This window comes from Scophthalmus maximus, chromosome 18 (genome assembly GCF_022379125.1).
Source record: "Scophthalmus maximus strain ysfricsl-2021 chromosome 18, ASM2237912v1, whole genome shotgun sequence".
Classification (NCBI taxonomy): Eukaryota; Metazoa; Chordata; class Actinopteri; order Pleuronectiformes; family Scophthalmidae; genus Scophthalmus; species Scophthalmus maximus.
The window spans coordinates 9,604,865-9,620,023 of NC_061532.1; the positions used below are offsets into that span (position 1 = coordinate 9,604,865).

Consider the following 15,159-nt stretch of genomic DNA (forward strand, 5'->3'; position numbering starts at 1 on the left):
TAGCAATACATCCATAATGATTATCCAGCAACACAATAAACCACTTACAGGGCTGCTATTATTATGCATGAGACCTGTTCTTTTTATACTTTGCTACTGCTTATTTTTTGGGGGCCTAATATTACTGAATACAATTTTTTTTTATTGAGGACATTTACTTGCAGTAGAGGAGAGCTCATATCTCTTCCACCGCTGACAGGAATGTTGGAGAGGAGACGCAGAATGTTTATTTTCCTTAATTCCTCAATGTCATCATCATCGTCGTCATCATCATCATCATCATCATCGTCGTCGTCATCATCATCATCGTCACACCATCAGCGTCACTACACGCGCAGTCACTTCCTCAACAGCTCGTTTCATGTCCGACAGTCGCCCCCTCTCCCCCTGTGTGTCTGACTCCTCTCTCCCCGTCGTGATGTTCCAGCTGCTGCTCGGCACCGACCGTCGCAGTCCACCGCCGGTCTCGAATACCGGAGTGACAGGGGAGGAAGTCACGAGTCGCCGAGTCAGAGACTCACCCACTTTTCCATGAGGCGCGTGCGCGCTGTGACGCGCCCCGAGGCGCCTCGGAGCGGCGCGGCCACTGACTCGGACGCGGTCACATTCGGCAACGTTGCGCGGCGCACGCACACACGCAGCCGTACTGACACATGGCATACGTGTCCGGTCTCACACACACACACACACACACTCACACTCACCTTCTTTTATCGGAAAAGATATTTGCCATAATCTCCAGTCACCGGGGCACGTGGGAGTCCAGGGGAAACATATGTTAATATAACATTTGTCATTTTATTTGTTATTTGCGCGCTAAAAAAATGTTCCCCACAAAGAATTGGCCATGGAAGTGACTATTCAGAGACGTCGTGTAGACGTATACAAATATAGAGTACGACATGAATCACCCTTACAGTTGTGTGTGTGTGTATGTATAGCCTATTAATAGGCCGTGCCCTTGACAGAAAAAGACGCCATCTGATGATGAAATGGATTTCATAAGCATGGACACACAGCGGGTACAATCTGACTAAACTATCACAACGTCCTGTTCTTTTTTTTTTTTTCTTTCTTCTTTTCTTTCTCTCAAACGAAGAAATATATATTTCAAAATAAAGAAGAAGAAAGAAAATGGACCGGCGCCTGTGAACTCGCCGGCGGCGGCGGTGTGGTCACATGAGTCGACGTCTCGCGGATGAAAGTTGGAGCGAGAGACGCGCAGTGCTGTACATCAACCCATAGAGGACACACCTACCCCCCTCTCTTTTTTCTCTCTCTCTCTCTCTCTTCTTTTTTTTCTCTTCCTTCCTCTACTGATCCGCAGATCCACGTCTCCGCTGGTAATCGCTCCCACTGAGCCACAGCGCGAGGGACCGTGTTCCGTGTGCGCGGACCTGCTCAGTGCGCAGCGGCGAGCGGACAAAGTTTCCTGCGGGACGAACATTTCTCCGCGCGGTTTTATTTTTCACTCCGCGTCAGACCCGGGTCCGAGGGTTCGAGTTGCGCAGGGGAGCAGGCGACAAGTTTCACATGGACAGTTACTGGGAGACGGCTGGCGCAACAAGCATGGGATTATTTCTGTAATGTGGATTGCAACCGCCTTGCAGGAAAACACAGGTCCGCTGCGGAACAATGTGAGACGTTATGCGTCTTGGATTTTCGTGTTTCTGGATATCTTGAAAAGCATTGGCAACAGTTGAGAAGGAAGAAGTTATGCGCAAAGGATTTTACCCTCCAACCCCTGGACCAGCATGGATTTGCCATTACAACCCCCTTCCCCCTATTTAGAGAAGTTGTAGCCGGTCCACTTGTGTCATTGTACTTGTTGTAAACTTCATGTTCGAGAGCAAATCGCCTCATCGGCCGCTTGGATTTTAAAACGTCGCCTGCCTTTGGATTGGATTTCCAACACCATGAACTTTATTGACAGTTTGACACTACTATTTTTGACGCTGTCAGCTGTCAAGGTGAGTCGTATGTTCCGGAAAACGTTTTGGATCAAAAAAGGGGGGGCAGAAAAACAGCAATCGACCTTATTTATGCGACCTGGTCATTAATGTGTAGCTCGTCCTTGTCTTTCCTCTGGCTAGGTCATCGCTTCGTGTTGAGACTAGCCGAAATGTTTCGTGGCTCTCCGGAGATTTAAACAGCCATTACGCAGAGCCGACACCAAACCGAAGCCACACACTCGCGGATCGGGGGGTGGGGGGGCTGTCTGTGTTGCAAATGTGGTATATGAGATTATTTTTACATAATGTTGTGAAGTTTGACGCCTGGTGATCGCAGGCCTGCTCTCAATCCGACCCCCGGAGATATTATTACGCTTTAAAGGCGCAGTGGCTCCATTCTGAATTAGGACATGTGAGCAGGTTCACTCCTGGCACGGAGACGACCCTCATGGTGAAGCCCGCTTCACTTCTCACTGAGTCCTAACACTCGGCTCCAGGAGGAGAAGGAGAAGAAGAAGGAGTGGGGGGGGGGGCAGAGGAAAAACCCAGGCGTCACTCCACAGATTAATCGGGTTCACTTGGGAATTTTAATGGCTGTTTGAGAGCGCCCTGTAAATCGTTTTCCATATAATCATTAATCAAGCGCAGTGTGCCCAGGGAGGCTTTGAGCAAAGGTTTCAAGGTGAAAACATAATGCAACTCGCCACTTCGAGAAGCACCGACATTTTATTCCCCAACACTAATCGACTCATATCATTTCATTTTTTTTGTTGTTAACGGGAGTTTCGGCTTTCACTTCGGCGGGAGCGAAGATGTCCAAAGTAACAACACAGTTCCTCCCCAGAGCATCTTATGGAAGTTTCATGATGTGTACCCCCCCCCCCCCCCCCCGGTCCGATGAAGTGCTTATTTGACTTAACTGCTTGATTTAACGACGGCTAATTCATCCAGTCGTCGCCGGATGGTATCGGGATGTAGTCCCAACTGCTCGTCTGCAGCCGGCCTATCATCGCGCGGCTGAAGGGCCGGTGTTCACAGCTTGACACCATCCATTAGTACTAACACGCCGGGGTCCCTCGGCCCTCGAGGCTGGACCCTCTCACGCCACCACAAAGGGGGAGGAGACTGCATACAACCAGATCTTTTTTCTCTTTTTTTTTTCTTTTTTTTTTCTTTTTTTTTTTTTTGTTCCTTTCTTTTTTTTTCTTTTCTCTTTTTTTTTTTCATTTCAGAAATAGAGACGAGTGTCTGCGCTTCCCTCGCGAGGCGGCCGCGGTGAAGACACGCCGGTGCTGCGGGACCGGGTCTCACGCAATATTGGCGAGATGTTGCGTGTGTGGAAAAAAAAAAAAGAGGGAGGGAGGTAGAGAGGGAGAGAGAGAGAGAGAGAGACACACACACACACACACACACACACACACACACACACAGAGACAGAGACGAGGGGGCGCGCGAGGTTGCGCGTGTTCGCGAAGGCCACAGAGGGTTGTGCGTAAATGCGCGCACAGATGGAAAGTTGCCAAAATCCTTTGTGGTCCGACTGGTGAGGTGACAGCTACCCCCCTGTGAGGGAAAGAAGCAGGCTGGAATTCTTACTGGTTTTAAGGGCAACAGTTATTAATCCGCGTTGCCCAGAGGCGGCGGAGTCGCACGGTTTGTCAAAGGTTTACCAACTGACACAAAAGCGACAGAGCAACCTCAACAGTCTCCAAAATGTTGCCACGTAGCCGATGTGTCAGAATTTAGATCAGCTCGTTTGGCCCGTTCTACCTCTGGTCAAATATTTGGCCATATAAGGCCTTAGCCAGAACGCAGACAAGGATTTATGACAGCTGTAACACAAGCAACTTAACGAAGAATCGTATTCTGAGATGTTATTCCAAATTTTTTTTTGAATACGCGAATTCATAGCACAGCTGGCTTTTACTTAAAATGTGATATTCAAAGACATATTTGCGGATATGCTGTAAGATAAGAATCATGCTCTAAACCATATTATTTCTTCAGTGCTTATAGACACAATATCAACTTTTGACTCTCACTGCCCCCTGTTCAGAGAATAGGCCAGGCTAAGATAAGGCACATGATGTGCTCTGTTCATATTGTGGCAGTGGTCAACAGGAATGTCCAAATGCAAATATATATTGTTTTGCGCAACTGGGGATAAGTAAAGGGCATGGGCTGCATTTTCTCAGCTCTTGCACAATCTACTGTAACTAACGTCTTTTCTTTGCCTTTTTTCCCCATTGCAGAGTGCCCACATACCGAAGAACACAGCAAGAGGTCCACATGACGGTAGGTGTCCCACAGGGCACCGTGGGAATACAGTCTGCACTGGCACACAGCCAAACAGAAAGGGCTGATCTGAGGTTCACCTTGACATTACAGGCAGATTATCGCCCCCTGGTGGACAACTTTGTAACTTGACCCTGCCCACACATATCTCCCCCCCCCCCCCCCCCAAACTCACATTGTTTTTGTTTTTTTGTAAATGAGCAGTTTCACCCCTAAATCTCAACACGGGGACGTTCTCATCTTGTACAGAATTCCACTTTTGTTTGGGGTTAAGCGGGGGGAAATGTTTTGGTGACCAGACTCTTTTATAGAATGGAATTTCACCCTCTTGGCTCACAGTTCCACTTTGCACAATCCCAACGTTGCCCAATCTGATTTGGAGAATCAGAAGCTGAACTTCGTAATATTGTTCAGGCCCAGTGTGTTTGGTTTGGCTCCCAAGAGGGATGTCAGGCCGGGGGCTGTTTTAGGCTCACTAATGTTCTGCGTGATATTTTGGAGGTGTTGTCTCTCCGTGGTGCGAATGTGTTTCTCAAGAGCAGAACTCATGCGAAGACGGAGCGAGGAGGGGAGGAGACTGGAGGTGAAAGAGCAGACAAGAGGTTATTATTGTACAGCTGTGGCCGTACAATAACATAATTCAGCTGGATCACAATGGGTCAGATGTAGAGCTTCTGCAACAGCAATTATTTGGTTCAGCAGTTCAAAGCAGATATTTGAAATTGTATAAGCAGGTTAAATCTCTATTTACTTGCGTAAACCAAGGTTACCAGGTGTTTATCAATTGAATAATAGAAAGTAAAACGTGTGTGTGCATGTATGCGTGTGTTTCCTCTCCTCCACTCCGACTCCCTTGAGGGCCTGCCAGCTTTTTTAAATTCAAATTCGCCCTGTAGTTGTCTGTTACTGCTACACCACACAGGTATTCATCAGTGGTTTAGTCTGGAGCGCCTCTGCCGTTGTGTAACCACGCACCCTGTGATCCTGTGTCTCCCAGTGATCCCTTTAATGGAGGTGTACAACAAGAGCATGTGCCAGCCTCGGGAGCAGCTGGTGGAGATTCTGCAGGAGTATCCAGAGGAGGTGGAGCACATCTTCATCCCGTCCTGCGTGGTGTTGACGCGCTGCGCCGGCTACTGCAACGATGAGATGCTGCAGTGCATGCCGACATCCACCTATAACATTACAATGGAGGTCAGCAGCTTTATTATTACAACAGTAATATTTTTGGGGGTGGGGGGCGTGCAGTGAGGCTCACAGGGGCTGCTTTATCTTCTTTTTTCTTTAGAAACGTCTATTTAACCATTATGTTCCTGTGTCTGTCTTTAAAACTTTAATTTTTGGCCCAAATGTTGCAGCAGAGGAGGTCACGCAGTGCGGCTGCTCAAGTGTCCCTCTGACTGGTCCAGAGCCCTGCAAAGTGCCCTTGTCTACGGCATGAGACAGACACTCCCGAGTGCAGTTTGACCAAAAGGCTGCTCTGGTGTGACATTTGGGCCTCTTTTTTTTTGTCTTGGCTTGCCCTATAAGCCCGTCAACACTTGGGGTTTAGTCTGTATGGGGAGTGTGGTTGAAAGGTTGTAGACGCAAAGAGGAGACTTGCATGCATCTTAACTGCCTGCGCTTGATTTGACTGAAGACTTATAGTATAAGTATAATAGTACGTTAGCATCTTTACTAACATCTCGAGTCCCATAGTCCTTTTTTCTTTCTTTGCCCCCCCCCCCCCCCCCTCATGATGAACTAAAGTAGATGTTTTCATCTGATCAAGAGCTTAACACCCCTGCTCCATCTAATCCTCTGAGGAGCAGGGTTGGAAACAAGTGACCTTTCTGTACGTCTTTTCATCGATCCTGGAATCCATTCCTATCTGCATTTGTCTAGTCCGTAAATGCTAGGTTTATAACTCACGACACAAAAGACCTGTTGGATATGTAGAGCTGCTGTCAATCAACCTGTATTTTAATCAACTGTGTGACATTTTCTTCTCTTCTCTTTCTTTACAGATTAAAAGAGTAAAACACCACATGCAACAAAATGATATTTTCATGAGTTTTACAGAACACAGCGCATGTGAGTGTAGGTAAGAAACCCTGAACACACAACCGTATACACAACACACCACCGCTGAAACACAAACCACTGTACTGTTATTCATCAGAGCAGGGGTTGTCTTCTCTGTGTGCCTCTCCGACACGTTTAGCAGATCCATATCAGGACGATTCATACACTATCTCATCTTATCTTATCTTCACATGGCTGATCTCAAAAAGGGCCGAGCAGTTTAAAGCACATCTCAGCAGACGTCCCCCCATATCGCTTCAGGTTATCCCCGTTCCATCACGTTGCTCAAGTAAAGGGAATACGCGTGTGTGAGTGCAGCGCCGCCTCATGCTTTGTCTTCCCCCCTGCTGCGCGCAGAGGTCATTCGGGCTGTGGTTGTCGCTCTCTGAGATAAGTAGTGTGTCGTCTCGGTGAGGCGACTTATCTGTTGGACCTGGTGCTCGGCGACTACAGATTCATTTCACAACCCAGTTGTTGTTGCTCTTTCATTTTTGTTTTCCCAGGCATCTAAAGTGTTTTAAATCTAATCTATTAGAGCCTGTTTTGTCTTGAGGACAGATTTGAGATGTGCGACATGAATGAACTGTGACACAGCAGCAGCAGCAGCAGCAGCAGCAGCAGCACAGAGGGCACATGCATCATCCTCCCACGTTTAAGAGCAATCTAATAAGCAAACAAATGCTCCGCAGAGGATTATTGGCCAGGGGTCAAGATCTGTTGTCACTTTATGCCTCATCTCTGAGCAACTAAATCGAAAGTATGTTAAAAAAAAAAAAAGCCCCAGGTATTCAGACGTGAAATTTATGGAGTGTGGGTTACTGGTATTTGTCATGAGTTTTTATTGTAAAACAGTTTGGACAGCTGTAAACATTTATAGCACCTTTATAAAAAAGAAATAGCGTCTGTAATCAAGCTATTTTACTGCTGTTTTGAATTTGTAACTTCACTGTCGTGTTGAGAAAAAAGAGGGTAAAAAAAAAAGTTTAACAATTTTAAGCAGTCAGTATACAGTATATTCAATAATAAAATATTAGTATATATATTATATTATAATTCAAGTACTTATATATTAATATAAGTACTTGAATTATAATACACGTTCTTCATCCAACACACTTTATTTATTTAGCACTATTCTTAACAAAGTTACACAGTTCATAAAACAGAGGATTAAATACCTATGTCAAACATTCATAAAAGCTTTAAAATTTCCCATACTGTACTACTACAGCTATGATTAGTGACACACACATATTCATGAGATAAAATGACAGTCGGTGACGCTGCATTACATCATCACAGGATCACAACACAGGAATGGCACGCTTTAAAAGGTGCAGTGTGTGAGCATCAAGCCGTGTTGGGTACTGGATATGCTTTCCTGGAAATAATAATACCGACATTTATTGGAATGATAACGATTACACCTTCATACACTAGTTATTTTACCCGTCTGTCAGATTGAAACTTGGCCAGTGTCTGTGTCCTTTCGCAATGAAATACAATTTCCCCACACCTTTGGCTCCGGAGTGTGCCAGCGGATTCATTGCTCCACACAGATGAATAATGAAACACATCTGACAACCTGCCATTGTAGCTGTGTGTGTGTGTGTGTGTGTGTGTGTGCGTGTGCGTACACAGCATTATTTCCCAACAAACCTAGTTCATTTATTAAGCTAGGCATTTGAAAGTGAAAGACAGTTTTATCACAGTTTCTGGTCAAGGAACACATGATGTAACAGGATTGATGATGTGTCTGTTTACCCGGAAGACAACAGCAGGCCGTGATCTAACGTCATTCTTGTTTTGCTTCTGCGTTCCAGGTTAAAGCAAGAAGTGAAAGAACAGAAAGAAAAGTGAGTACAGCGCTCTCTCTGCATGGAGACTGGATTTTTTTTTCAGGGGAAACAATGGGGATTTGAGATTTGATCCTTTTTTTTTCCGGTTTTGCTCTGGAAACAAATGCTCGGCCACCTGCAGCGCCACATTACCCCTTGTGCTTTTTGAGCTTAATTGATCTTTCTGTTATTTTCTCACACCACCCTCTCTCTCTCTCTCTCTCTCTCTCTCTCCTCTTTCACACACACACTTAATTAAACCCCCAGCGGACAAGCCACTACACGAGATCATGTTATGCTGAGATTAGCATGCAGCTCTCAGGTGATAAACACGGGGAATACCATCTTAAACCACTCCGGTGAATGAGTGACACTCGATGGGGTCATTGACCTCTCTAATCCTGTCCTTTGCACCTTCCCCTCGTTTCTATCTTATTTTTACATTCCTCCGCTCTCATCTTTACCGTTTACATCCCACATAACTTCTGGTTCTCCTGTTTCTTCTGCTCTGATACAGATAAAAGTGTTTTTGACCTGTTCAAACGTTTGTATTTATGATCCTTGCTTAAGTGATCCTCTCTTCCCATGCCACACAAGTCTGTGTGTGTGAAGAGTCATAAAACTCCTCCCACTGTGACCAGTTTTTAATATCTTTGTATTGCAGAATGGCCGTTTGTTGTATTTTGGTTTTATGTCAGGTTGTCTGTCATATAGATAAGGGTTCGTTTTGAGACCTCCTCTTTAACCTTGTGTTCACTCTTTACGAGACCCACTCTGGAGGCGTGCTGCTACAAAGTGATATGGTCTTAGGGTCGTTCAACCCCTGTTTCTGACGCGTTCATACTTTCATGTTAGTTTTAACATTGGCCGCTGACCTCTCAGTGCCATGAGGTATGCGATTCTGTAAGGACCAGTCTTCCTGCTGAGGTTGTGAAACCAGTTCCACAGTAAAACCTTTGAACAACTGAAAGAGGAAATTCTTACATTTACAACACGTCAGCTTATTCCTGTTCCTTAGTCAATGGGAACCTATTTGTCATTGAATCTCAGCTGTGTCTGAACACAGTTATTAAATGAATTGTTATGAATGTGGTTCATATATTCATTGGTTTGAAAACTGAGCACTGTAAAAAAAACAAAAAACAACTGGTACAATTTATTTGGTTCATTACCCAGTACTTCAAATGTTGTGTAGTAGCAAATATTCGCATGCTGACAAACTAAGATGCTGAACATGGTAAACATTATACCTGGTAAACATCATTTTTTAGCATTGTCATTGTGACCATGTAAGCATGCTGATGTAAGCATTTAGCCCAAAGCACTGCTGTGCCTACATGTATATACACACTCACAGAGCCGCTGGCATGGCTTTAGACACAGTTTTGTTTTCACCTGTTATCCAGTTGTATGTTGTCCAGGACAAAACCGACATTTGCTTTTCTATATTTTCATAGACTCAATTGAACATTTCCTTGGCCTACGCAGAAAAATCGATGTACCTTAGAGTGAAGAAAAAATAGAAGAGCAGAGCATTATGGTCTGCGGGACTATTGATCTGAAACCTTAGTTTTTCCCCACGAAAAAACATTGTAGCATTCCAGGCAGAAACGAGATCTACAGTATGAGATCTGGAAAATATGTTAAGGGTACCTGCTTCTGGGTAACAGGTAAAAAGAAATGTGAATCGCAGTGCGACCAGATAATGAAGTAACAAACAACTGGGCTTGTTCGGATTCTATGATGTACTTTATGATGTATATTTATACGTACAGAAAACTCAACTTGCACTTACGCAGACCCATATTTTAGAACAGCCTAAACCTGTGAAGCTCCGGCAGTTTGTTCTCGTGGTGACGCGGCCTGAAACAAGTTGAATCAGCCAAAGAGCACTGACCCAGATAGGCTGGAAGATAGTTAGTACTTGTGGTGGTCAAGTTTATCGTCCTCAATCCATGGGGAGAATTTCAGGATAACTGCCCCAGCCGAACCTCAGAATATCAATCTCTTTCATGCCCTGCTAAGTCGTTTCACTGCTTCACAAAAATGAAACATTTGTTATTCATCACGTTCACACACTGCAGGATGTGTAAGGTGCCTTGCTGTGGTCAGGATGAACAAATGGTTGTGTCAGGTTTTTTTTAAAAATATATAAATTTTTATTTCAACACTTGGTTGGCCTTTAAAAAAATCATCCCTTGCTGAGATTATTGAAATCTGGGCCAGACGCCCTTTGCCTGCTGCCTTTCTCACAATTGTCTTAAGTTATTATCCCAAAACAAATCAATCAGTAACAATGATCGAACTAAACAGTCGCCTGTTTTTTGAACTGCTTATTTATTTATTTATATTTCTTTGGCTCTCGCGTTAACGGAAATCAAGGCAGATGCTGTCAATTTAATGTTGACCGTCAGTTCCTCCAAGCACACCGACCTAACACGTCCAGTCCATCTCTCTCCTCAGTCTCTCAGGCCTCAATCTGCGCTGTTGTCCTCTTTCTCTTGCAGACAACCCCGGAAAGGCAAGGGTAAAGGCCAAAAGAGAACGCGAAAGAAAAACCGCGACAAAACAATTCACGACGCGTACGTCAGCTCCGCCTTCTCCACCTACTTGCACCTGAGTGTGGCGCTTCTCATAATTAAACTAATCTGGGAGGAGCTCCTTTGCCCCTTCTGACTTCTGCACCATTTAATTTTGTCCGATAGCCACGTCGAGTAGCATGCCGCCTCCCGTGCATTGTCCTAACCCTGTCTCACCAGTCATGCTCTACACGCTCAGAAGTCTGTTCGTCTCCATGTGGCCCTGTCTGCTAACACGTGTCCGCTGACGTAGCCGTAGCACAACCGCGCCTGACAGCGACACAGCCTGCGAGCCGTGTCCCCCCCAAGAGATGAACCGTCTGATCTCCTCCCAGGCTCAACCGGGACAATGCCCTTAGAGAATGTCCCTCCCTGTAAATGAGACCGGAGCGCCTGGCTGGGACGGGATAGGGCAGCGTTTCACGGGAAAAAAAACAAAAAACAAACCCCCCAGTGGAACCCCCGAGGTACAAGTTGCTCCTAACGCCATGTCAGATACCGAGTATCGCGGTTGACAGTAGCCACGTTTAGAGAAGCTGGAATAAACAGATCGCGCATCGACTGTTCCATGTAACTTGAACCTTCCCGAGAGAACAAATCACGGCTCAGGCCAGCATGGCTTTGCGAGCCGCCTCGTACTGTCCTGCTATCTGCTCTGGGATCAGCAGGATTCTAATCGTGGCCCCGTGTTCAGTGTTGAGTCTGTGCTGCTTTGCTATGTCTCGCGCCCGCCTCCTCTCCACTCTCTGTTCTTTTCATCTTCACAAACAGGTCTGCTTGTCCCGTGGCATAATGCTGGTACTTTTTCTTTTTTTGTTTTTGTTTTATGTAATGTGAAGATAAGTGATGGCCATCTATTGCCTTTTTCTTTTTCTTTGTTGCCATGGGGGATTTGTAAACCAGCAAATTGTTAAAGCGAGCACTGTTTTTTGTGTCTTTTGTTTGCGTGCTTTTGTCTCTCAACCCCATACGAAAGCACCCCTTATTTTATTCAGAAATAATATAAAGATGATCTCACGTTTCTTCTAGTGCTCATATGCTGTGACAGGATACATGTTTGTGTGTTCATTTGTAATTTTGTATATTGAGATGTCAATGGAGTACCTGAGCCGTCATTTGTCAATTTTTTTTAGCCTCTGTTCTGAATCTAATGTCCCTCTGTGAGAAATGCAGTCCTCAGTTTTCACTCAATAAAATGAAATCTTTCTTAACGGAGAACCAAGCAGACCCTTGAGTCTTCTTTATCAGGAGTTCAACGTTTTGTTGCAGTGAGAGTGAGAAGTGTCTTGGCGGTGACCTGCAGTTCAGAGCCAAGATGTGCCATTTTGTGTCGCAAGAACAGGCCCGGAGCTTCGCTCACTGCACGTCTAACATACACGGCATCTGCGAGTGGTCCAATCCGGGCGGGAGGGTTTGGGGGGGGCGTGGGGAAATTGACTGCTTGAGTATTCGCCTGCTCTGTGGGAAACCTATCTGCAACGCTATCAAACTGCCACACGCAGAACTTGTCAGGCAGTGGCATGAAAGAGCAAAGGGGAGCACATAAAAAAGTGTTGGACTAGGGGTGACCTCTCTAACGTTTGGCCTCGGCAAATAACGATAATCCACCTCTCTCCTTCCTTCCCGTCTCTGTCTTTCTGTGTCCAGTGTTTGTGAGCCATGTTGCGATCACTGCTCAGAGAGGAGAAAGCGTTTGTTCGTGCAAGACCCCGCAACCTGCCGGTGCTCCTGCAAACACACGGACGAATACTGCAAAGAACGCCAACTAGAGCTCAACGAGAGGACCTGCAAGTAAGAGTTACTGCTTTTAGAAAACTGTCGTGAATCAGGAATGTCTGGGTTCTGCAGGTTGCGGGAAAAACGTTGTTACAGTCATCTTAGTTTACACCCTGTTATCTATTTTTTTGAGGAGGCTCCTTCGCAAGTTAGATAAGAAGGTTGACACCACTGTCATGTTTGCATGGTAAATGTTGTGCTGCAGCCAACCGCTGATCCGCCTCAGCGGACGCAATGTGGCACAGAAGTGGTTCGTAGTCATAAACCTCAGGTGTCATCACCTCAGCAATATGGAGCCGTCCACCCCGCAACTTAACAATTTTTTGGTTCACTCTCACTGCTGATAGCATTGTTTTCGGCCACAGCCGCTGCAGCTGTCTCCCTCAGGAGTTACCGGAAACATGTCAAATATTAGAAAATACATCCATCAGAAGGCCAGAAACACAAACAAACACTTGAGTTGTTCTGAGCTGCTGTATGTGCTGATATGCAACTGTTTGCAAGCGACGGGCGAAGTCATACATGTGATATTAATCTTTTCTAACTCAGGGAAGAAAGGAAGCACATTCTCACAATGCGTAGCCAGTTTAGAGAATGGACAGGGATTTAGACCTGAGTTTTTGTATTAACTAAACAAACTTGATATATGAGTTAGCTTTAGAGTGACTATTAGTAGATGCTACTTCCTACTTTCAAATAGAGCCAGACTAACTGTCTCATTCCCTTATTCGAATCTTAATGCTCGGCTTTTTTGAAAATGTATTTTTTGTTCTTTTTCTATTTCTTCTTGTTTAGATGTGACAAGCCACGGAGATGAGAGAGGTGGGATCACCAGATGTACAAGATGAAGGAATATTCTTGAGATATTTCACAGCACAGCACTTTGACCTTTGAACCGTAAGCTCTTCTTTTCTGTGGAAAGCATTCCCCTTGGACTGGCTGAGAGAGAACACATAGAAAGACTGAACTGAAGTCTCCTCCCACTGTATATTTCTGTGTATATAGACCACGACAAGAGAAAAAAAGAGTACAGAATTGTTATGCTGCTACAGAAACGAATAACTAAACCCATCATTTGACAAAACGCAAATATCCGCCATGTGGTTTTGCATTTCTAACAGGCTTGCAGTGCAGGTGTACTCTTGTTGTCAATTTGTTGTATGCAAATTTCTTCACTGGATATGAGTCTACTGTGGTTGTGTGTCAATCAAAAGTTGCAAAACCTCTTAATCTAAGATATATTTAACTGCTAAAACAGTGGGCGAGGCCGAAGAAGACACGGACCTGGCCTCCTTTCAATTATGATGGACCGATCTCTGTCAGCCAGTGTCTACTTTTGCTTTTGGACTACAACAGGAAGACACTGCGACAGCTGATGGAAATGTTGAATCTGTGTCTTCTTGATATCGCTTCCTTTCCTCTGAGGACAATGCAGGACTGATGTGGACAAATACAGTATTTTTCACTATTATGATCAGCTCGCAGGAGAAAAGACTCTGGAGTGCCATACACTTTTAAAGGGATACTGGTCATCAATAATAGCATTCAATGTTTTGCTATGTTCTTCATGAAAACCACTGAAAACATCCTATACTGTAGATTCCATTTTGAAAAACTGTGCCTGACGAAATGTACTGAGAAATCTTTCGAGTGCTTTTTAAATTATTTTTTTTGGAGAGGGGATTGTAGTTTTATTAGTTGTTGAGCTCAACACAAAATCTATTGATTACATATCTTCTTCTCTGAACTTGTACATACTTAATATCCCTTTATGCCATAGTCCATTCTAGATAATTTATAATATTATAGAGTATTTTTCAGTATTCAGTCTTCTACCCATATTTAATTTGGTCTATTTATATATGCAGTGTTATGTACCTGTGGCTGTCCTATCTCCCCCATTTGTAAGGTCACTGATGGCTGCTCTCAGCATGGAGGTTCTCTGTGCTTTTCTACAAAAAAAAGAAAAAAATCAAAAATGATTTGTTAACATTCCCTTAATGGATCACTTGTTTTGATGTACTGATGACATCTCTGGATTTTCAACCCCTCTTGTCTACGGGCGTGGGTGTTGTGTAGAATTTTAACATATCGGTGTGTCTGTGTATGTTTGTGTATGAATGTGTCCACGTGCATTCGCTGACTAGCACATCGGTGTTTAGGTGTTAGTAAGTTGTATTTATGTATTTAAGTATGTAGCGGACCTTTGTGTGTCGTCCGTCCTGCAAGATGCAAATACAAATAAACTACTGCTAGCAGCTCAGCATACACTACTACAACACAAATTTGGATAACAATCAGCCATCAGTCTTAGCGCCCTCATTAGTTCTCTTTGTCTCTTCTTCACTATTAACATGTTTTCTGTGTCTATGTAAAACAGTAAAGCATATTTATTTTCAAATTATATTGTTTTTATATAAAATAAGGAAAAGGTTGCTGTGTTGTGAATGCTGTGTTTTCGAGAGGTTTAATTAGGCGGCATGAGTTTTCCATGTTTTTGTGCAGTAAGTTGATACTCACACATCTACGAAGAAGAGGCCGATGCAGAATGTAATCTGGATGAAAACAGAACAGAGAAACAAGAGATTCCTGCACGCTTTTCATGACAGACAGACAGACATTCATCCTTATGAATAAAATGGCACTTTGAAGTAG

At 44.4% G+C, this 15,159-nt stretch overlaps 1 protein-coding gene across 3 annotated transcripts in view; it reads left to right on the forward strand.

The window, feature by feature from the left end:
• The window catches only part of vegfab (vascular endothelial growth factor Ab), a 60,192-nt gene extending 45,253 nt beyond the window's left edge, over positions 1–14,939 (forward strand). The window contains exons 1-8 of one of the 3 annotated variants that reach the window (XM_035617034.2): positions 1,100–1,970; positions 4,205–4,247; positions 5,245–5,441; positions 6,254–6,330; positions 8,135–8,167; positions 10,657–10,731; positions 12,376–12,519; positions 13,300–14,939. In XM_035617034.2, coding sequence (XP_035472927.1) covers positions 1,917–1,970; positions 4,205–4,247; positions 5,245–5,441; positions 6,254–6,330; positions 8,135–8,167; positions 10,657–10,731; positions 12,376–12,519; positions 13,300–13,321 — 645 coding nt within the window. In that variant the 5' untranslated portion in view covers positions 1,100–1,916 and the 3' untranslated portion in view covers positions 13,322–14,939. Of the gene's footprint in view, positions 1–1,099; positions 1,971–4,204; positions 4,248–5,244; positions 5,442–6,253; positions 6,331–8,134; positions 8,168–10,656; positions 10,732–12,375; positions 12,520–13,299 lie in introns of those variants that run through there. The other 2 variants (XM_035617036.2, XM_035617035.2) reach the window with 2 other exon arrangements.
• Positions 14,940–15,159: the final 220 nt, after the last annotated feature.